At 48.0% G+C, this 22344-nt stretch overlaps 1 protein-coding gene across 8 annotated transcripts in view; it reads right to left on the bottom strand.

The window, feature by feature from the left end:
* The window catches only part of P4HA2 (prolyl 4-hydroxylase subunit alpha 2), a 47817-nt gene extending 26050 nt beyond the window's left edge, over positions 1-21767 (bottom strand). For 2 of the 8 annotated variants that reach the window (XM_066278410.1, XM_066278409.1), the window contains exons 1-5: positions 19332-19487; positions 12580-12679; positions 11730-11826; positions 11198-11349; positions 8573-8710 (exon numbers count right to left, since the gene is read on the bottom strand). In XM_066278410.1, the coding sequence (XP_066134507.1) occupies positions 8573-8710; positions 11198-11349; positions 11730-11826; positions 12580-12679; positions 19332-19388 (544 nt within the window). In that variant the 5' untranslated portion in view covers positions 19389-19487. Of the gene's footprint in view, positions 1-8572; positions 8711-11197; positions 11350-11729; positions 11827-12579; positions 12680-19331; positions 19489-20990; positions 21129-21309; positions 21662-21684 lie in introns of those variants that run through there. The other 6 variants (XM_066278415.1, XM_066278411.1, XM_066278416.1 and 3 more) reach the window with 6 other exon arrangements.
* Positions 21768-22344: the final 577 nt, after the last annotated feature.

Raw genomic sequence — 22344 nt, 5'->3', positions numbered from 1 at the left:
GACAACAAGAGAAATCCCAGAAAATAAGTAAATTTAAGCAAAGTGATAGTAAGCATTAAAAATGAAATAGAACCCTGGCCAGAGAGCTCAGTTGGTTAGAGCATCGTCCCTAGTACAGAGATTGCTGGTTTGCTCCCCAGTCAGGGCACATACAGGAACAGGTTCTTCTCTCTCTCTCCCTTCCTCTCTTTCTAATCAATAAAATAAACATCTTTTTTAAGAATGACATAGAAATTTAAAAAAAAAGAACCAATCAGAAATGACGAACACAATATCTGAAACAAAGACTGCACTAGGAAGGAATCAATAACAGGTTTGATGAAACAGAGGATCAAATCAGTGATTTAAAGGACAAAGTAACCGTAAGCACACAAGCAGAGCAGCAAAAAGAAGAAAGACTTAAGAAAGCCAAGGAAAGTCTGAGAGATCTCTGGGACAACATCAAGTGAAACAACATCCACATCATAGGGGTACCTGAAGGAGAAGACAGCAAATAAGGGATAGAGAACCTGTTTGAAGAAATTATAGCTTAAAACTTCCCTAACCCCATGAAGGAAAAAGTCATGCAAGTTCAGGAAGTACAGAGTCCCAGTCAAGATGAACCCAAAGAGGCACACAGTAAACCACAACATAATTAAAATGTCAACAATTAAAGACAAAAAGAGAATGCTAAAAGCTGCAAGAGAAAAGCAATTAATTACCTACAAAGAAGCTTCCATAAGACTGTCATTTGATTTCTCAACAGAAACACTTCAGGCCAGAGGGATTGGCAGGAAATATTCAAAGTGATGAAAAATAAGAACCTACAACCAAGACTACTCTATCCAGCAAAACTATTATTTAAAACTGAAGGAGAAATGAAGATCTTCCCAGACCCCCCCCCCCAAAAAAAAAGGCTAAAGGAGTTAATTACCACCAAACCAGAACTGCAAGAAATGTTAAAGGGCCTGCTATAAGAAGAGGAAATAAGAAATCGAGAGAAAGAGGACTATAGGTTTAAAGGATATAATATCAATAGATAAGTGTTCATCAATAATAACCTTAAATGTAAATGGATTAAATGCTACAATCAAAAGACAAGGTAGTCTACGGTCATACCACCCTGAACGCGCCCGATCTCATCAGATCTCGGAAGCTAAGCAGGGGCGGGCCTGGTTAGTACATAGATGGGATACAAAAGACAGGGTAGCCTGACCAGGTGGTGGTACAGTGGACAGAGCGTTGGGCTGGGACACAGAGGACCCAGGTCCAAACTCCAGGATCGCCAGCTTGAGCGTGGGCTCATCTTGTTTGAACACAGCTCACTAGCTTGAGCCCAAGGTCACTGGCTTAAGCAAGGGGTCACTTGCTCTGCTGCAGTCCCTCAGTCAAGGCACATATGAGAAAGCAATCAATGAACAACTAAGGTGCCACAATGAAGAATTCATGCTTCTCATCTCTCTCCCTTCATGTCTGTCCCTATCTATCCCTCTCTCTGTCTCTCTGTCTCTGTCTCACACACACACACACACACACACACATACACACACACAAAGACAGGATAGCTGAATGGATAAGAAACAAGGCCCATATATATGTTGTCTACAAGAGACCCACCTCAGAACAAAAGATACACATAGATTGAAAGTAAAAAGATAGAAAAAATATTCCACAAAAATAGAAATGGAAAAAAAAAAAAAGCTGGGATAGCAATACTTCTATCTGACAAAATAGTCTTTAAAACAAAGGCTATAGTAAGAGACAAAGAAGGTCATTACATAATGATAAAAGGAACAATTCATTAGGAGAATATAACCGTTGTAAACATTTACGCAACCAATATAGGATCACCTAAATATATAAAGAAGATTTTGATGTACATATAGGGAAAGACTGACAGTAATACAGTCATAGTAGGGGATTGACATCAATGGATAGATCCTCCAGACTAAAAATCAATAAGGAAACAGTGGCCTTAAATGACACATTAAATCAGCTGGATTTAATAGATATCTTCAGAGCATTTCACCCAAAAGCAGCAAAATATACATTCTTTTCAAGTCTTCATGGTACATTTTCTAGGATAGACCTCATGTAGGGACACAAAACAAGTATCAGTAAATTTAAGAAGACTGAAATCAAATCAAGAATTTTCTCTGACCACCATGGTATGAAACAAGTTATCAACTACAATGAAAAAAATTGAAAAATATTCAAACACTTAGAGGCTAAATAGTATGTTATTAAATAACACATGGGTTAACAATGAAATAAAAACATTTCCTTGAAATAAATGAAAATGAACATATAACAACCCAAAATCTATGGGGCACAATGAAAGCAGTCCTGAGAGGGAAGTTCATGGCATCACAGGCCTATCTCAAAAAGCAAGAAATGTCTCAAATAAACAATCTAGCCCTACATCTCAAAGAGCTAGAAAAAGAACAACAAACAAAGCCCAGAGGAAGCAGAAGGAAGGAAATAATAAAAGATCAGAAATAAATGACATAGAGAATAAAAAAATACATAAGATCAATGAAACCATGAGCTATTTCTTTGAAAAGATAAACACTGATGAACCTTTAACCAGACTCATCAAGAAAAAAATAGAGAAGACCCAAATAAATAAAATTAAAAATGAAAGAGAAGAAGTAACAACTGATACCCCAGAAATACAAAGGATTCTAAGAAAATAATATAAAGAACTATATGCCAACAAATTGGACAACTGGGCAAAATTAATAAATTCCTACAAATATACAATCTTCCAAAACTGAACTGGGAAGAATCAGAAAACCTGAACAGACTGATTACAACCAATAAAACTGAAACAGTTATCAAAAACTCCCAGCAAAAATAAGGTCCTGGACTCAATGGCTTTACAAGAAAATTTTACCAAACATTCAAAGAAGAACTAACAAACCATTTCAAAGGGTTCAAGAGGAGGAAACTTTATGCGGTTTATTTTATAAGACAAGCATTATTCTAATTCCAAAACCAGGTAAAGACACTTCTAAGAAAAAGAAAGTGTAGGCAAATATCCCTGATGAACATAAATACTAAAATTCTCAACAAAAATATTAGCAAACCAGACCCAGCAACACATTAAAAAGATCATACACCATGATCAAGTGGGATTTATTCCAGGGATGCAAAGGTGGTACAATACTCACAAACCAATAAATGGGATTCATCATATAAACAAAATAAAGGATAAAAATCACATGATCATATCAACAGATGCAGAAAAAGCATTTGATAAAAAAAAAAAAAAAAAAAAAAAAAAAAAAAAAAAAAAAAAAAAAAACCCGGTGCCCATTTACGATCAAAACTCTCAGCAAACTGGGAATACAGGGAACATACCTCAACATAATAAAGACCAAATATGGCAAACCTACAGTAAACATAATACTCAATGGGCAAAAATTAAAATCCCCTTAAGATCAGGAACAAGACAGGGGTGCCCTCTTTCACCACTCTTATTCAACGTAGTACTGGAAGTCCTAGCCACAGCAATCAGACAAGAAAAAGAAATAAAAGACATCCAAATTGGAAAGGAAGAAGCAAAACTGTCATTATTTGCTGACAACATGATACTGTACATAGAAAACCTTAAAGTCTCCACCAAAAAAACTACTAGACCTGATAAATGAATTCAGCAAAGGAGTGGGATACAAAATTAATATTCAGAAATCAGTGGCATTTTTACATACCAGTAATGAACTGTCAGAAAGAAACATTAAGGAAACAACCCCATTTACTATTGCAGCAACAACAAAAGTACCTAGGAATAAATTTAAGCAAGGAGATAAAAGGCTGTACATGGGGAATTACAAGACATTGAAAAAAGAAATTGAAGAAGATACAAACAAGTGGAAGCATATACCCTGTTCATGGATAGGAAGAATTTATTTCATTAAAATGTCCATACTACACAAAGCAATCTACAGATTCAATGCAATTTCTATTAAAATACAAATATTCCAAAAATTTATATGAACAAATATCCCCAAAATTTATATGGAACCAAAAAAGAACCCGAATAGCTTTAGCAATCTTGATAACGAAGAACAAAATGGAAGGTATCATACTACCTGACATCAAGCTACATACTACAAGGCCACAATGCATATCACCTCACACCTGCCAGAATAGCTATTGACAAATCAACAAACAGCAAGTGCTGGTGTGAATATAGACTCATATAGCCATTGTGGAAAACAGTATGGTGTTTCCTCAAAAAAATTTAAAATTTACCTGCTTTTGACCCAGCTATACCACTTCCAGGAATATATCCTAAGAATCCCAAAACACTAATTCAAAAGAAAATTTGCACTCCCATGTTCAGTTGCAGCATTATTTACAGTAGCCAAGATCTGAAAACAACCCAAGTGTCTGTCAGTGGACGAGTGGATAAAAAAGCAGTGGTACATATACACAATGGAATACTACATGGCAATAAAAAAGAAGGAAATGTTACCTTTTATGACAGCATGAATGGACCTGGAGATTATTGTGCTAAGTGAAATAAGCCAGGCAGAGAAAGACAAATACCAAATGATCTCACTTCTATGTGGAATCTAATGAACACAATAAACTAAGGAACAATATTGGAAGAGGCATGGACACAGGAAATAGAGGGAAGGGGGAAGTGGGGGCTGATTCAAAAAGGGGAAGGAATTAGCCCAAAAGCATATATACCTAACACATAGATACAGAAAACAGAGTGGCAATAGCCAGAGGAAAGGGGAGATGTGGAGGTAGGGGGGAGTGAAAAGGGGGGGTATGCTGGCAGAAAGAGACTTTGCTTGGGGCCATTGGGGGCGGCGGAGTGTATGATGCGGTGGGCAGATGGCATTATATTGAGTTGTACACTTGAAACCTGTATAGTTTGGTAAACCATGTCAACCCAATAAATTTAAAAGTAAATTAAAAAAAAAAATAAACACTACTTTGCAAACAGGAAAGAAAATTAGTTGAATGTAAAAAAACAGAGCTTAGATAGCATTAAAGCCATAGATGAGGATAACTGCTTCCAGGAACAGTCTGAGGAAAGAGTAGAGAAAACAGTTGAGACCAGAGCCCCAGAGAGCACCTATACAGAAAGGACAGAGGAAGACTAACACTGAGAAGGACCTAAGAGGTAAAAGAAACAGGAGCAGGAACCACAGGACAGACACCAAGGGAGGCCAAGAGCCAAGGCTGCAGTACCAGCTTTGGCCATCAGGGGGGCAGGAACCTTGCTGAGCAACAATTCAGCAAGTCCTTTGGCCAAAGCTCATCCATCTGCTGTGGGCTGAGCCCTGGAAAGTGGCCATCAAGATAGTTTCAAGTCAAGAAAAAGATGTGGTGTGTTTGCCATGGGGAGATGCAGGGTTTAACGTGGGGGCACGGTGGGAGTGCTCCTCAGAGAACAATGAAAACAAGGTCCTGTGGAGAGCAAAAAGGGGTTGTGACCCCAGTGAAAAACAAATGTGTCGCCCTGGCCGGTTGGCTCAGCGGTAGAGCGTCGGCCTAGCGTGCGGAGGACCCGGGTTCGATTCCCGGCCAGGGCACACAGGAGAAGCGCCCATTTGCTTCTCCACCCCTCCGCCGCGCCTTCCTCTCTGTCTCTCTCTTCCCCTCCCGCAGCCAAGGCTCCATTGGAGCAAAGATGGCCCGGGCGCTGGGGATGGCTCTGTGGCCTCTGCCTCAGGCGCTGGAGTGGCTCTGGTCACAACATGGCGACGCCCAGGATGGGCAGAGCATCGCCCCCTGGTGGGCAGAGCGTCGCCCCATGGTGGGCGTGCCGGGTGGATCCCGGTCGGGCGCATGCGGGAGTCTGTCTGACTGTCTCTCCCCATTTCCAGCTTCAGAAAAATGAAAAAAAAAAAAAAAAAAAAAAAAAAAAAAAAAAAAAAAAATGTGTCTCCCTAAGCCCTGCTAACAGTAACTGAGACATGGCTGACACAGAAGAGCTGTCTCTGAGTGGGCTCCTTCTGGCTCATGCCCAAGATGGGGCTCTGCATGGCATGAAACTCCTGCTGCAATGGGTTGGCTGCTTCAGACACCCGAGTCTGCTCCCCCTGGTGGCTCAGGAACAATGAAGAATAGGAAGTTGTGGATGGTAAATACTAGATGGAGTTAGTATGCATGCCAGAGATTAGGGGGTTCCTTGAGCCCCTGTCCATGCTCCACAGGCCTCCAAAGAGCTCCTATGGCTCTGCAGGCCCAGGAACCCAAAGCGATGGAGGCAGTACAACACAGCTAAGTGAGCTGGGGATCTGGGTCTGCGTCAGGGTGGGTTTCACTATGGCACCCACCAGCTGTGTGACTATGAACAAGTTACTTAGCCTCTCTGACTTTTAGTCCCCTTATCTCTAAAGAGTGATAATATCATAAATTTTAGGACTTGTGCCAAGAATTGAAGGAGATGCTGTATAAAGATATCTATTATTCCCATGATTCAAATAATCTGCAGCTTTTATCAGCATATCTCATTGATCCCAAGAGTGTCATGAATGGCTCTCAGATACTCAGCATCCTCCCCAGAAGCCAACTCAAGTATCTACCCCTGCAAAGTGCTCCCTGGAGAATGCCAGCTGAGCCAACTGAGTGCTGGAGGACAATCAGACATGGAGCCCAGCTGATATGGACAAAGGTACTCCTGAACAAAGGAGCTGAGAAATGAAGAAGTTTAGTGCAATCCATGGGCAAGGAGGCCAGGGAGATGAGGCCATGCAGGACCTCAGAGACCACACACAGGTGGAATTTAGGTTCAGCCCTGAAAGTTAAGCATTGTGAACAGAAACTCACATAAACAGATGAGTATTTAAGACCACATGGTGGATGATATTCAGGAGTGAGTTGGAGGTACACAAATCACAAAGGTATTTCAATAATCCAGTTGAGAAAGAAGTGATCATGAGGCTGGAGTCGGGGCCTCCAAGCACAGAAGACAGTAGGGAGGTAGACTCTACTACAGGCTTTAGGATTCTGGTTTGGGCAGCAATGGATGGAGGGTTTTTTGTTGCAGAGATGAGGGCTGAAGGAGATGAGTGGCAGCCCAAAAAAGGATGAGGATTTCAGTTTTTGGGACATGTGAATTTTGAAGAGCCCAATGGATCATTCAAGTAATGATATCCTACAGGCATTTCTCTACACTGGCTGAAAGCTCAGGGGAGAAGCCTTGACAGAGAACACAGATCTACATGTCATCATGTACAGGTGATAACTCAAGTGATGGAAATGGCTGGGCTCACCTGCAGGTGTCTAGGGAGAATGTGAGGCAGGGGTGGAATCCTGGGAGTAACCCCCTTTCACCTCTCACTCCTCCAGACGCACATGGGTCTGTTACTGAATGTAAAAGATCAGTGCCTGGGTGTGGCTCCCTCTTCCCTCCAATCATTCTCACAGCCACAGGGTGAAATGATCTTGTAGGTGCCCCAGGCTGCCTTCTCCCTCTGGCTTCACAGCCTGGTTGATCTAAGAACTGACTAAGGCAGGAATAAGGAGGAGTCTACACCCCTTTGTACTGGTTCAGATTCCTCAGCATCAGGGCTCTAGGCCTTGACCACCCACCACTCTAGCCTCTTCCTCCCACACACATGATTCCTTTGCTTGTACTGCCTCCGGGGCCCACTGGGTGAGGTAGCAGCCAAGGACAATGGGGTCTAACTGAATCCCTTGGCCTCTAACAGTCCCCCAAATCCAATATATCTTCTTATAAATACACTGGAGTAATCAGTGAATAAGGGGCCTTGGGGAAAAATGAAAGAGAGAGAAAGAAAAAGAGAAAGAAAGAGAAATGAGAGAGTATGACCACAGAGTCCAAAAGAGAAATAGCCGAGATCAGCATCCTAGAATACAAGGGGAGGAAGAATATCAAGAAGAAAGGGACAATCAGTGTACCGAATGCTGCAGAAAAGTTAAAGAACATTGTGCCTGAAATCTGTCCTATGCTTTTACCAGCTGACCCAGTGACCTTAGAGCTGCAGGACTGACAGGAAGGAGGGGAAGGCCAGACTTGGTGCATTCAGGAGGACTTGGAATCAAGGAAGTGGAGAAGGGCTTTAGGTGACTGCTCAGCAGCCTCCCCAAGAGGGAGAAGATCTTGATAAGCAGTTGACATTCAAAAGGGCCTTTGACCCTGAGGGTGAGGTTTGTAAGATGAGCAAGAACAGAGCCTGTGTGTGAGCTCAGGGGTAGAGCCCAGACAGGTACACCCAGAATGAATGGGGCAGGGACCACAGCTGAGGGCACAGAGGACACAGGTCTGTGAGTCAGGAGATCTGTCTTGGGCAGGAAGAAATCAAAGGAAAGGGGACAGAAGCGGGTCTGGGCAGATGCTGGGGGGGTTGTGGGCAGCAGGTTCAGCTATCTCTGAGATGAAGAAGAGAAGGATTCAGCTGATATATGGAGGGAGGCTGCGGGAGGCAGCTGTCATGGGAAGGGGGAAATGGCACCAACTGGAAACCCAAGAGAGGCTAACCACCAGAGGTGACAGTGCACCTGGGGGTAGAGACAAGAGTGGACAGTGGCTCCAATCCTGTCCAGACACTGTAGCGGAATCACAGTGTACACTGCACAGGCAAAGCCTGGAGTGGTGAGTTACCTGGAAGTTCCCCTTTGGAAATCGTGTCTGGGTCCAGCTTGTACGTGTCCTGAAGCCTCATTAGGGCCTTGGCGGCTCCTACTTCATCCTCATCGGTGGGGAAGAACTGTCGCTGTACCGAGAGGTTGGCAATAAAACCTTCCAAGTGAGAGAGTGAGAACAAGAGGTTACACCCTTGATACAGGTACAGAATCCCACCTGGGACCAGAAAGGTACTCACTGGAGGGTCTCTGGCTAGTGCAATTTCCCTGCCTCCTTCATCAAAGGTTGTTTCCCTTCCACCAAGAAGCCCTTCTGATGGCTCCAGACCACAGAGATCTCTCCTTTCTAACTCCTCACTGTGCTGCTCATTTGCAACTGAACAGAAATGGCCCCATCCACTGGTTAACATCTGAGAGTCCCGGCTCCAAAGCACTCAGTCAGACCAGTGGAGGCAGAAGGGACAGAGGTCAGAGAGGGTAATGAGAGGGGCAAAGGAGAGGACTCAGGGAGGGCTTGCTGACCCCTCAGTGGGAAATAAATCACATGGAAAACCTTGATCCAGAATTCTTGGGCTGACCAGGTAAGACTTCCAGCCCATATCGCAGGTTGAGAAACCCAAACAGAGGTAGTAAACTCAGGGAGCCCAGCTGGCCACTCATTACTGGCAACTGGTCCTTATCATCCAGAAAAGTGATGACGACAGTCTACATCCCCTCGGATGAGGGACCAGGGCACCATGTGGCCAGGCCAAGCAGGTAGGGCTACACCAGCTAAGCCTCATCCCCTGAGAGACCTTACTGGGCCTTGCTTTGCATTAGGATACTCCTCTACCACTCAGAGCGGCTCTGACCTTAGGGCAGGAGCTCCCCAATTGTGGTGCTCAGGAACACTCCAAGGAGGCTGTTCTGGGACTCTAAGCCCTTGTTATAAAGCAAGAGAGGCACCTCTTGCCATCTCAGGACTCCAGTAGGGGCCAGGCCCTTTCATGCTGATTCAGGAGCCACAATTCTACCTGTGAGCTGAGAACTGGGATGGAAACTCCAAAGCCATTTCTCCCCAGCCTCTTCACCCACAGCCACCTATTATCACAACTCAAGTCAAACACCCAGTCCTAGCCATGCGTGGGGACCCAGGGACCAAGAAGCTACCATGCTGTCTTCCTCATGATTAACATGGTCAGGGACTCTAAAGAGTTCAAAATCCAGGAAAAAGAAAATATACCCTCAGGAAAAGCCACACTGTCAGTATGTCCCTCATCTCAGGGGCAAGAACTCTGAAAGTTAGAGTCTCTATGGGCCTATCCTGTCTCCTCCAGGTAATTACAAGGTTTTCTGAAGAAAAAAGATGTTGATGGTGGAGGTGAGGCATGGAAAACAGGAATGGAAAGCAGGAGTCAGCCAAGTAGGTGGTGATCTGAGCAGGCTTATTGTCCCACAGGATAGGCAGAACAGTCAGTTCTGAGCCCCAGGCCGAGGCTGGGAGGCAGGGGTCTGGGAAAGGCAGCCACAGCTCCTGGAGGCAGTGAGCTCACTGGGCACAGCTCCAACCTGGCTGAGCTCACCAATCCCTCCCCAGAGGCCACCCTGTCCCCGCCAAGCCCAGCCCAGTCTGGCCACATGGGCTGAAATGCCTAGGCTAGAGAAACAACTAGCCCGAGGTTAATGAGCACTCCTAAAGCAGGAAGAAGAGGCAGGAGAGTCCTGGAGTCTCAGTCCAGGGCTGTGAGGCAGGAGGGCCCTCCTTACCATCCCGGGTTGAAAGGAAAATGTTAGGGCATAGAAAGCTATCAAAGTGAAAGCACCAAGCACAATTAAAGCTTTAAAAAAGTTTATGCACTGACCTGCAAATACCACTTCTAGGAATGTATCCTAAGAAAATAACCAAAGATGCATGTGCAAGATTGCAGATGATTTGGAACCAATGACGCAGCCAATGACTTGACCAGTTTTTAAAACATCAGTATAACGTATTACTGCCCAGCCATGAAAATGATGTTTCAGAACATTTAATGGACATATAGAGAAACAACAAAATTCAGGAAAACAGTATATTCTTATGTCACAAACCTGCCAATAAACATATCTTATTTCTAAAAGATAAACAGGAATGAATTTAGACAAGGCCCATGCTCCCCAGCTTGCGCTGGCTCCACCACCAGACCACTTAAGTCACTTTTACTAGTTCATTTGACTCCACAAAGGAGTGAGTTTGCATCCCTAGTATATATGTATGGTTCCATTTTATTTAAAAAATGTACACGTGTAAGTAAAACAATGGAATTTGAATAGTGCTTATCACTAACTAGGCAATTGGATTAAGAACTGTAATTTCCTTATGTGATTGCTTTTGTATGATATTTTCCAACTTTTCTATAAAAATTATTTCTAAAGTATAGTTTTTAAAAAATCACTACCAAAACAGAGAAGTAAAAACACTAGGAAGAGGCAAGAGTTAATTACTGATATATATTAAAACATGAAGAGTCGATCGCCAAGTCCCCACAGAGGAGGGACAGAGCCAGGAGGGTCCACGTTCACACACCACACGTGCCCATTCAGACCCAGGACAGGCTCAGACACACACTCCTAGGCACAAGCACGTGAACATACTAGCTCACCCAAGCACCTGCTCACTGCCCCTCACCTGCAGCCGAGTCCTGCAGGACAAGGTCCTCCAACGTGGGCCACTCTGTGTTTAGCCGCTTTACCAGTTTGTAGGCATTCACAGGGTGGGCCAAGTAGCCCTCAGGGTCAGCGGCCGACTTGCTGGTCAGGGCTTCCATTCTGTTGGCCCAGCTGCAGAACCAGAGGTAAAGGAAGACTAACATACCCACCCACACAGGTCTGGACCTGTAATCATTTTCCTGTTGAGATTTAAGACCCTTTTCATCAAGAGACAATAAAAAACTGAAACAGTAACTCCCATGGACCCTTCCAGCCCCTTAATCTAAATAGAGCTGGGGGCCCCAGTGTATATAAGAAGGCTCTTAAATAGAAAGGAACAAGCAATGAGTCCTCAGCCCACACAGACCCACTCTGGAAGACTGGCATGAAGTAGCCTCCTGGCCAGCATGCAGTGCGGTCTCAGTGGCTGTCTCTTATGGGCACCCTGGATGGGTTCTCAGGGAGCAGGAGGGCCAACGCAGGGTGGGGGTAGGTACTTAGACATCGGACACCTCTTAATCTTGGAGAGCTTGGCTTCCTCGACAAGGATGTATTCCTTCAGAGATTGCACAAGGTCCTTCTCTGCATAAATTAGGTCTGTCATGTGCCCTGCAAGGCAGAGGAGAAAGGGCCATTGAGAAGAAACACATGACAGATATCCAGCCCCCTTCCCTGGGGCACACAGCTCTAGCACAGAGGCAAGTTTCCTGGGCCACATCAGCTCTCTTGGGGTCATGGGGACTTGGAGTTAAAGGTGACCTAGGCACTCACATGGTCCTGGCCCCAAGCTTCAGGAAGAAAGAAGCAGAGGACCCAAGGGGATGGTGAGGTAAGTGCACTAGGGGCACCTTAGGAAGGAACCTCACATCTCATCTTCCATGATCACCCAGATGGGCCATGTCACTGGGTCATGGGCACCTTGGAAGCTTCATCACATGGAAGCAAGCTCTGAGCCTGCAGGTCAGAAGGAGCAGAGCAGCTGGAACCACCAGCCATAGAATGTTCTCTAGTCAAGGAGAAAGACAGTCAGGAATGCCTGGCAGCCCAGGAACAGCCTGCACTTCTCAGAGAGGGGGACCCAGTTGAGACAGCTGGTTCCCAAGACATCCAGGTCATCAGGGACTCATCAGCCTGCAATTCCCAGAGAGGGGGACTCAGTTGAGACAGCTGGTTCCCAAGACATCCAGGTCATCAGGGACTCAGGGTGGGGAACGGCAATGCTCCAAGTCCCACTCTCCCTAGAACTGGTCAAAAACAGTGGGTGAGGCCACCCTATGCTAAATGAGAACAGATCTCAGCCAGGGCATCCCAGCACCTGAGCCAAATATTGCTCAGGTAGGTGATAGTCCTATGAGCACATACCGATAGAGGTGAAGAATTCAGCCTGCACACAGGCCAGGACAGCAAAACAGGCAACCAGCAAGGTGGACACCTGGAGTTTCATGGTTGCAGAGGGCAGCATCTGCAAGGTATCAGTGACAGTTACTAGAACAACAGTTTTTTTTAAAAAAAGCAACTTCGATAAACACACACATAGGCACACATAAACATATACTCACATCGAAACATGCCAAAACCCTAGCACACAGAAGCTAAAGATATTCAGGATCCCCAGGGGGCACACCAATGATGTGTGCTCAATTCTGGCCCCTGTTCTAGGAGGACATATGCCCTCTTGGCTTCTGATAGCCAGCTGGTAACACAAGAAGGCTAGATTGCAAGGGAGACAGTCGCTTCTTTGTCTAATAGTTTTAAGTCAGAGATTCTGGCTCACCTCTTTTCTTTCACAGATTGCTTGTCTGTTTCTGTCTTTCCTTCTAACACATGTGCCAGGACAGTGCCAGGTGCTGGGACCCAGTAACATGCAGCCCCTGCACACAAGATGACTGACCTCAGAGGGGAAACAATGACAGAAAAAGAGACTGACACAATATGCTCCTGGGGACCCATATCTAATCTTCAGCACACAGCAGACAGTGCCCTCCAGTCTGCGCCAGCCTCAGCGAGAGCAGTCTGGGAGCAGGCACTCTGGGCAGAGCTGCTCTTGCTGCTGTGAGGCTCCTCGGCACACGCTGTCCACACTGGCAAGTCCATTCACAAATATTTACTAAAGACTCACATATGCCAAGCACTGAGCTAGGCACTCCAGATACAAAAAAGACTCAGCCACACAGGGCCAACATCCCAGGCCGGTGGGGACTGTGCTATTGACATGGGTAGGAGGCCAGCCACTAGTTTCTCATCAGCCCAGAATAGCCAGACCAGCTCTGAAGGCAGCAGGCACAACCTGGGGCAAACCCCCTGGCAGTGGACCTACGTACACATAGGAAGTTTCGGACACCATTTTTAGCTTAAGCCACACAGCCTGGGGCATGCTGGAGGACCAGCACCCATCTGAGTCCAGCTTGGCCAGTCCCCGCCTCTTCCTGCTCTACTTCAGCCAAGCCCCACAGGAAATTTACTAAGAGAAAATAAAGGAAATACCAATGCTTCCCCCTTAAAATGTAAGCCTTATCTAACAATTCTAAATCTAAGCTGACTAATAGCAGTTCATCAACTTTTTCTGGCCCACCATGGGGATTAGACACAATCATACCCACCATCCTCACCTCACTCTTTCAGAAGAAATTCCAATCCACTGCGGTTCCAGGTTAGGTTCAAAGAAACCCCACCACAAGCCCAACCATCAAATGGGTTCTTGCATCAGGAAGAGTAGAGAATAAGTGAATGACCTCTTTTGTGCATGGCCTAGCCCAATGTCTACAGAGCCAGCAGCACATCCAGAGTGACCTCGGTGTTAGGGGCCCTGAGCTACATGGGACAAGGTCTCCAGCCCAGGATCTGCTGCAGGCTAGGAAGTACTGTGCTAAGGAGTGACTCATGGAGGGAGGGCAGCGAGCGAAGGCAGGCACAGAGAGGATGGGAGCAAGGCTGGCAAACTCTGCGGTGGGGTCCAGGTCCTTCCTGTTCCAGCCACGGGTCTGTTCCCAGGCTCACTACACTGCATCTGTCCCCAGGATTCCAGAAGGACTTTCCTGTTGTTTATACAAGCCCCTTTCACTAGGCATGGTGTCTGTTTCTTCTCTCTTAAGAGACTTGACTAGCTCAGGAGAACACATTCTATGTTTGTAGGAACAGGACAGTAAAAACTCAAGGCCAGAAGACGATTGTGTGGATAGTGACAGACCCGCCAACTGCCCATCTGGCTGGTAGGAGGACGGGGCACAGGCAGGAGACCAGCCCAGACATAGCTGGAAGTGGGGGATCCTGGCGCTTCTTCCCTATGTGTCATCAGTTGCAACGGCAAACCTCTTCAGAGAACAGGTAACAAATTCCAGGGAGGGAGAAGCTTCTTCACTCCTTTAAAATCACCCTAGTGATACTGTCCATGGTTCATGCCATATAGCACATGGGAGAAGGCATCCAGGTTCCTTTATTATGTGGACACCAGCTGTCATTTCTCTGGAAAGTACTACCTGTCTTAGCTTGAACACATGCACAAATCCCAGACTGGTGGCAGAACTCCAGAGACCCTCAGACAGGGTCTGGGAAATGGCTTCCCAAGAGCCAGCAAAGTCCTGCTCTGATGGAGGAGGGGGACAACAACTCTGCTGGTCCAGAGAGCTAGACACCCAGCCTGCCACACTCAACACCGCCACTGCAGGCAGGGGTGCCCTGCAGCCCACCCCATTTCTCCTGATCCTGGGCCCCTGGACACTAAAAGCTTAGTACAAAAAGGGTGAGGTTGGGAAGAGGCAGCATCCGAAACAGACTGTGCCTACAGTGTGGACAAGGCCAGCCCCACACACCGACCATCCCACCTCACACTGTTATCAGAGCTTACTTGGAAGAGAGTAGGCAGGAGTGTATGTGCCTGCCCCGTGCCCCCACCAAGGGTCCGGGGCTGCTGAAAGCCCTCTTGGGTACCCTCAGAAATTCATGCTGAACAGGCCTGGAAGAGGGCAATGTCAAATCTCTTTTTATGAAAAACAAAGTGGCACCAAGCCTGGGCAGAAAACCAGCACTGATTTTATTTGAGCTGCATCCCAAGTTTAGAAGTGCATCTGGCCTATGTCAGGCATTCAACAAATAAAACTTCACCACAGTCCTGTTCAAGTTAATAAACTACCAAAACAAATATAGGACATTTCTCCCCTGCAGTGGACTGTTGTGGATTGTATAAGAATAGACAGCACATGCATATTAACATGGAGTGAAGATCAAAGCACACCATTAGCGAGAAAAGCAGGCTCTCAAACAGTATGCACCCTATGACTTAATTTTTACAAGGAAAAAATTTTTTGTATATGCATATATACACAAATTTATGGATATATATAGATACATATGCAAAAGGAGAGTGATAAATCTAGTTGTGTCTTGGCAAGAGAATTTTATTTGCCTCTTTATGTTTATGCCTCCAAAGTCTATACAAGGAGCTCTATGGGAAATTTGAAAATATCTTCTAATTATGCTTAAAATGAAAAGAAAACAAAGCAGGCCCCCTCAAATGGAATCCAAAGCAGCCCTGGCAGCCCGAGTCTGGACCCCCATAGGGAGGTCCTCCAAATCCTGCCAACAATCAGTGACATGATTCACCCACCAGGTGACCGGCACTGTTTCTAAGCACAGGGTAATTCCAAGACATACAATCAGAGTCCCAAACAAACCTTCTCTTTGGAAAGGACATTGACAGCCTGGCCAAGATGTTTCCAGCTGCAAACCAGCAGAGTCCTCAGCTTCTCCCCTTACCTCATCAGGCAGGATCCTCTGCCAAGCTCCCAGCTGTAACCCAAATGCAACAGCTTGTGTTTTAACAATGTATTTAACAGCACAGAGACAGAACATGGGTTTGCTGAGAACACGTCTTGCTTGGCACTGAACAAGAGGCTGCCTGACTCCTGTGAAGGAGTCAAACCTGCCTGAACAGGGCTCTCCCCCCGCCCTCAGTGGCCCTGCCTCCCAGTGGTATGGCCAACTCTGGGATGGCAAAGCCAAGAGGACAGGCGTGCTCACACTAGGAGCTGTGCATAGGTTCCCGCAGGCCCCGCTAGGTACGCAGGTGCATGTCCACTGAGGCCCCTGGGCTGCTGGCACTGCACCCAGGGGAGGGTGGGAGACACCGTGCTCCCTTGACCTGGTGTCATGTCTTAGTCCTCACCTGGTCTGAGCCACCACAATCCTTCCTGCAGCCATGCTGGCCCAGCCTGTACTGCTCTCTCATCTCACCTGGCCTCCCTCCCACCTCTGCTCTACAAAGCAGCCAGCACGACTTACCTACCGCAGCCCCTGCTTTAGTCTCCCACTACCTAAGGACCCTTCAAAGGACCTCCACCACCCTCAACATAAGTCCTCAGCCCTAGGGCCTGTTGGACTCTGCATGACTTGGCCCCACTACACTCTCCAGGCCCATCCCATGACTCCAGGTTTCATACCTTCAACTACTACCTTAGATGAAAAATATTTTCTTTCATTGCAAACCTAACAAAGCCCACGTATTCATCTAGATTTATCCTTACACCTTCTCTGTCCAGTCCATGAACACATATACTTGCATTTCCCACTTGGGTACCGTGCAGCTTCCTGCTTCAGTCAACAAGAAATGAAACAGCAGAGAAGCCTGTAAAAATCAATCTCAAAATCCCAACTGGGTATTCAGTTACCATTTTGGCAGAGATATGGCAGTCTAGGTGAGACTAACTCACAAGAACGAACTCACACAAGGATAAAGTCTACAAGCCGTTGTGTTGGATGCATCTGACATTCTGCCTCGTACTCTCTCAGCCTCACCTATCTCCTGGGCCACTAGCTCGCCTCCGACCCAGTGGGGGAGACTGTCCAGCCCCAAATCTGTCTCCTCCCACTACTTTGGACTCCAATGACATGCCACGTTTGCCTCCCCTGATGCTGCTGGCAGGCCCCAGTAGTGTATCCCAGCAGCGGGGGGAGCTAAGGCCTCATGAAGCAGCTCTGACCAGTGACGGGCAGAAGACAAGAAGAGGTCAGCAGATGAATTTCCTCTCCAGGCCTCCTCTGAGAGACTGCTCAGTGACCAGGACTTTCTATAGCTCACCCAGAGAGCCTGCGGGCTGAACCACCACTGCAGCTCTATGCCAACAGCCAGTTTGCTAGAGTGTCCCCCTGGATTTGCTTCCTCTCCTCTGCCCCCCTCCTTTTCTTCACTGTTGCTGCCCTGCAAGTGCACCCTCTAATAAAGCATTCAGCACTTAAGCTCTGCCTCAGGCTGTTTTCTGGAAACAAGACTAAGGTAACCACTATTTATGTTTCTAACAATCTTTCATTTCTACCTTCTAATCTTCACCCAAACTTTGTAAACAAGACAGTCATCTCCTTTTCAGATATAGATAGATAACTGAAGCTGAGAGCGTCCTGCATACCTGACCTCACTGGCAAAACTGAGACTCAAAACCAAAACATACTTCCTACTCAATACTGCTGCCATTCAATCCTCCTCACTGACATCTGCTGGCATATAGCACAAGGGTCTCCCAAAGACGGGAACCACACTGTGTCCCAGCACAGCAGGCATGCCCAGGTCAAGGACTTTATTGTGGTGCACAAAGCAACTTCATGACATCCCTGGCTGGACCCTGTCAGATGGCAGACAGTAACATGGATCCAAAAGACAGGAACATGGTGCCCTGAGATCAGGTGACAGACATCTATCCCAGCCATCCATCACAGCCTTTATGAGTGACCAACCAGCCAAGGTCAAGGCAAAGCAGTACAGTCCATTAAACAGGTACACCCATCTTGGGGTCAGACAGCACCAGAATTAAATCTCAGCTCCACCATCATTTCTTGGCTTTGTGACCTTAGATAATTTACAGGTCTCCCTGAGCCTCAGTTTTCTCATCTCTATAATGGTGATAATAGTAGGACCTACATCTCATAGGGCTGATGTAAGGACTGAATGAGATTACAGGTGTCAGTGAGCAGGCCAGCAGCACCAGGCACAACTTATAACAGTCATTAGCACCAAGGGTACTGAAGGAACATCAATGGACCTGAAGCAGCCAGCTGCTAACTGATCCTTAGAGAGGAAGAAGGTCCAGTGTAGGGAACAGTGAAGATGAAACAAGGCAGAAATTCAGCAATGTCCAGATTCCAGGAGTGCTGGAACAGGTGAAACATTAATTCAGGAGAGTGTGGAGTCAGGGGTAACACAGCATACTAGCCATGGGGGAATAACCCTGGAACTAGTCCATTTCTGGCTCTAAATCTCTCCAAGTAAGGGAAGTTCCCTGGCCAAAGGCAGGGCACTGTACCAGGAGCTCACAGATTTCTATGCCTCTTAACTGCTCACTCCCAGTTTCTATCAGTACAAGGCCTCAGGATCTTGGTCACACCCTGGCCCTCAGGAGTGCCAGGTACAAAACAGGCTATACTCTAGCAAGCACTTCCTGAGAAGTCTAGAGCAGATGCTGGTGTGTGATCAGGTTCAGACAGACCCTATCTGAGCTGGAGTACTCACTATCCAAACACTTAATACTTGGCCTTGCAATAACACCACCTGAATAAAAACTTTCTTCACAGCTCCTAGATGACTAGTCCATACTTTTCATTCCCCTCTGCTCTTTCTAAAAATAAAAACCCATTGCCCTCGTTCCACATCCCCAGCACAAACCCAAGGCCACAGGAGCCACCAGCCTCCTCTGCTCTAGGACATGTCCCACCCTGGAGCACTTCAAAAACTGAAATTGCTAGATCTGAGCAACTTTTTCAGCTTGGCTCTCACTCCAGCACTCTGGGCCTGCACGTGCCTGCATCACAGCATTTCCTGCCAACCTCCATCTGCATTAAATTAAACTCTTGAAAGATCCCTAGAGCCAGGGACACACCCACCAGCCCAATGCACACTATCAGCCAGCATGGCTACAAATGGGCCTCCAACAATGTAGGAGGGCAGAGTAAAAAAGTGAGGCTCTCTCAGGAAATGAGTGGACCCCAGATTCCCTCACCCCACTCATTCCTCAGGGCTGCACCCTCGCAGTCTTCCTTCTGATAAGCACTCACATGCTGGGCTCCTCCCCCAGCACATGGCCAGCTGCCAGTGTGAAGCAGCAATCTCAGAGAGATTATGAGCTACTCACGGGCAAGAATAGTGCTGTCACCTCATCCTCCTCCTCCCCCATTCCGGCCCCAGGCATCTTCTAAGCAGAATCCAGGCACACAGGAGGTACTCAGGGAATAAACAGATCAGCTGGAGCCAGACTAAACCAGCAAAGTAGGTAGTCTCTTAGGCACCCCATTCCAGAGCCCGCAACAGGGCAGAAAGGCCTATCATAAGCCACAGACTGACTAATCGTCACCATGTCTGCCTGCTGAGCTCTCCCAGAACTACTGTAGCCCAGTATGACAGCATCTCTAGGATGAGGCCCCAGCCAATTCACTCCATCCTTGCTATGTGGCTTCCTTGGCAGGGCCGCACAGTGGACATGCTTGGCCATCTGTGAATAAGAAGGCACTAGAAGAGGATTCACCACCTAAAGATATCGTGAGTAGAAATGCACAAAGAGGCTGAGCCCTGAGGTCCTGAACCTCAATGAGTGAACTGCACCCTGGACACTTCAGAAGTAGTTTAAGTACAAGCCAAAGGAAATCTTGGTTCATTTAACAAAGAACTAAACCATGGAATCTATTGCACCAGATGTGACATGGGCTAAAAAAAAGCAGCAGCTTACAAAAACATTCTATAAATTCTTAGGTGGACAGTGAATCTCTGCAAAATATGAGATATCTGAAAATACCCTAAGCTACAAAGTGACATTCCCCAACCCTATTCTCAGGGCCAGGATCTCCTCCTGGAGGACTGAAGCTGTCAAGTTTCAGATAGTTTCCATCAGAAGCACAAGCCTTAGGTGTCACTATCAGCAGAAGACACAAATTTCAGTCATGGAAGGGACTTCTAATGTTCTTCTACACCAGCGGTTCTCAACCTGTGGGTCACGACCCCGGTAGGGGTCGAATGACCAAAACACAGGAGTTGCCTAAAGCCATCGGAAATACATATTTTATTTAAAAATGTATTGTATAATAAATATGTATTTTCCAATGGCTTTAGGCGACCCCTGTATTTTGGTCATTTCCGATGGCTTTAGGCGACCCCTGTGTTTTGGTCGTTCGACGCCCCCCCCCCGGGGTCGCGACCCACAGGTTGAGAACTGCTGGTCTACACTATCTTAAAGGTGTCAGAGGCCAAGGGTCCACTTCAGCTGACTTGATCCACTTTCATGCTGCAAGGGTTCACTGAGCACCCTGCACATGCAGGGCACAGTACTAGCACTGTCCTCTCACTTGAAGTTCTTGTGAACAGAGTCCACAGGCAGCTACCCTCTAAAGCAGCCGTCCCCAAACTACAGCCCCTTAGGCTGCATGCGGCCCCCTGAGGCCACTTATCCGCCCCCGCCGCACTTTCGGAAGGGGCACCTCTTTCATCGGTGGTCAATGAGAGGAGTACTGTATGTGGCGGCCCTCCAATGGTCTGAGGGACAGTGAACTGGCCCCCTGTGTAAAATGTTTGGGGACCCCTGCTCTAAAGTGTCCCTTCCTCCATCACCTTGCTTCCACTAAAGTGCCAGGGTCTGCTCCCTCTCACACAGGCTGTTCCTCTGCCCAGGTTATCCTTTATTCAGTCTTCATCTAACAACTCAGCTAATGAGTCACCTCCTCCAAGAAGCCCTCTGGCCTGAAGCATCCTGTCCTCTACCAACTGCCCACAGCCTGGTGTTCCCTCCCAGCACAGCACTCACCACATCGCTCTGGGCCTGGGCTTTCCTTGTCTTTCAGTCCAGGCAGTCTCCCCCTGGGCTAGCAACTCCTTACAGTTTCTGACACAAAGAAGGGTCCGTTCGCTGAATCAATTAACTAGTTCTCACAGGTCTCCGCAGCTGTTGAGGAAAAACAACGCTGATTCGCAAATTGGAAAGGGATGTGTGCAGGGGACGGGGGAAAAAAACTTTCCCGTCCAACAGCCCGTCTTTTAATCAGCACCAAGCTAGATAGACCTCGGTGGGTCAGAACACAGACGCCCAGGCGTTTGATCTGTGGAGGGAAGGAGGTGGAACTCACTACAAGCAGCGGCCCCTAGGGGCCCGGCCGACGCTCCCGACTGTGTCCAACTTCAGGCAGCCTCGGGGCCAGGCCTCCCCTTCCCGGGGAGCCGGACTCACCAGGGCGGCCAAGTTCCCCGCCCGGCGCGGCCGCCGAGGGGACAGGCAGGAAAGGCGCCGCTGACCTCACCACCCTGGGCCCGGGGAGGGGACGAAGGCGGCGGGACAGGAACCCAGATGGGTGTAGAAACGGCGAAGGGCGCGGGGCCGCGGCGGGGCTCCGCTGCGACGACGGGACCCTCTGTCCCGCGGGAACAGAGCGCACGACCCCGCGTCCCCGACCTGCGCCCGAGCCCCGCGCCGCACCCGGCTCCCGAGCAGGGACTGCGCTCACCTGGACACGCACCGCTGCCGGCGTTTCCAGAACCTCCCGCGGCGGCGACCGGCCCTCCCGGCGCCTCTTCCCCGGGCGGCTCCGCCCCCCGCGCGGCCGGGCTCCACCCGCTTGAGCCACAGCCACGTCTCCACCTCCCGCCTGCGGGCGGGCCCGGCCTCTGGCTCGGCGCCCGGAGAGCCTCGGCCTCAGGTCGCCACAGCCAGGGACCCCCCGGGAAGGCTCGGGCCGCCCGACTACCCGGGAGCCGGGAGAGGGCTTCAGGCCACGCGGGAGCGGGCTGCCCGCCCCTCATGCCGCCCGCTGCCAGCCGCACGTAAACGCCGCTGGCCGCCCCTCACCGGCTCCCACCTGTGGGCTTCGGCCCGCCCTCCTCCCCTGCCCTCGCGCGGCCGGGAGGGGCCCGCGACGCGGTCCTGCCCCCTGAGCTGTGGGGGGAGCGTCCCTGGATGCCGGTGTACTCCCCCGGCCTCAGCTCGTGCCTGTTTCCTTGGTGGTCCTGCTGGGGACTGGGCTCTGCTACTGCCCCTCCCTATCTGTATCCCCGGCAGGCTGCGTGTGTGTAGGGGGTGAGGTAAGGTGGGAAATGTCACCTGAGGCAGGAGCCGGGATAGCAGGGGAGAAAGGAGACTGTCCAGTGAAAAAGGCCCTTAAGAAAAC

Source organism: Saccopteryx bilineata, chromosome 4 (assembly GCF_036850765.1).
Source record: "Saccopteryx bilineata isolate mSacBil1 chromosome 4, mSacBil1_pri_phased_curated, whole genome shotgun sequence".
NCBI classification, from domain to species: domain Eukaryota; kingdom Metazoa; phylum Chordata; class Mammalia; order Chiroptera; family Emballonuridae; genus Saccopteryx; species Saccopteryx bilineata.
The sequence above is the reverse complement of the archived record's forward strand: the minus strand, read 5'-3'. Positions and strand labels throughout refer to the sequence as shown.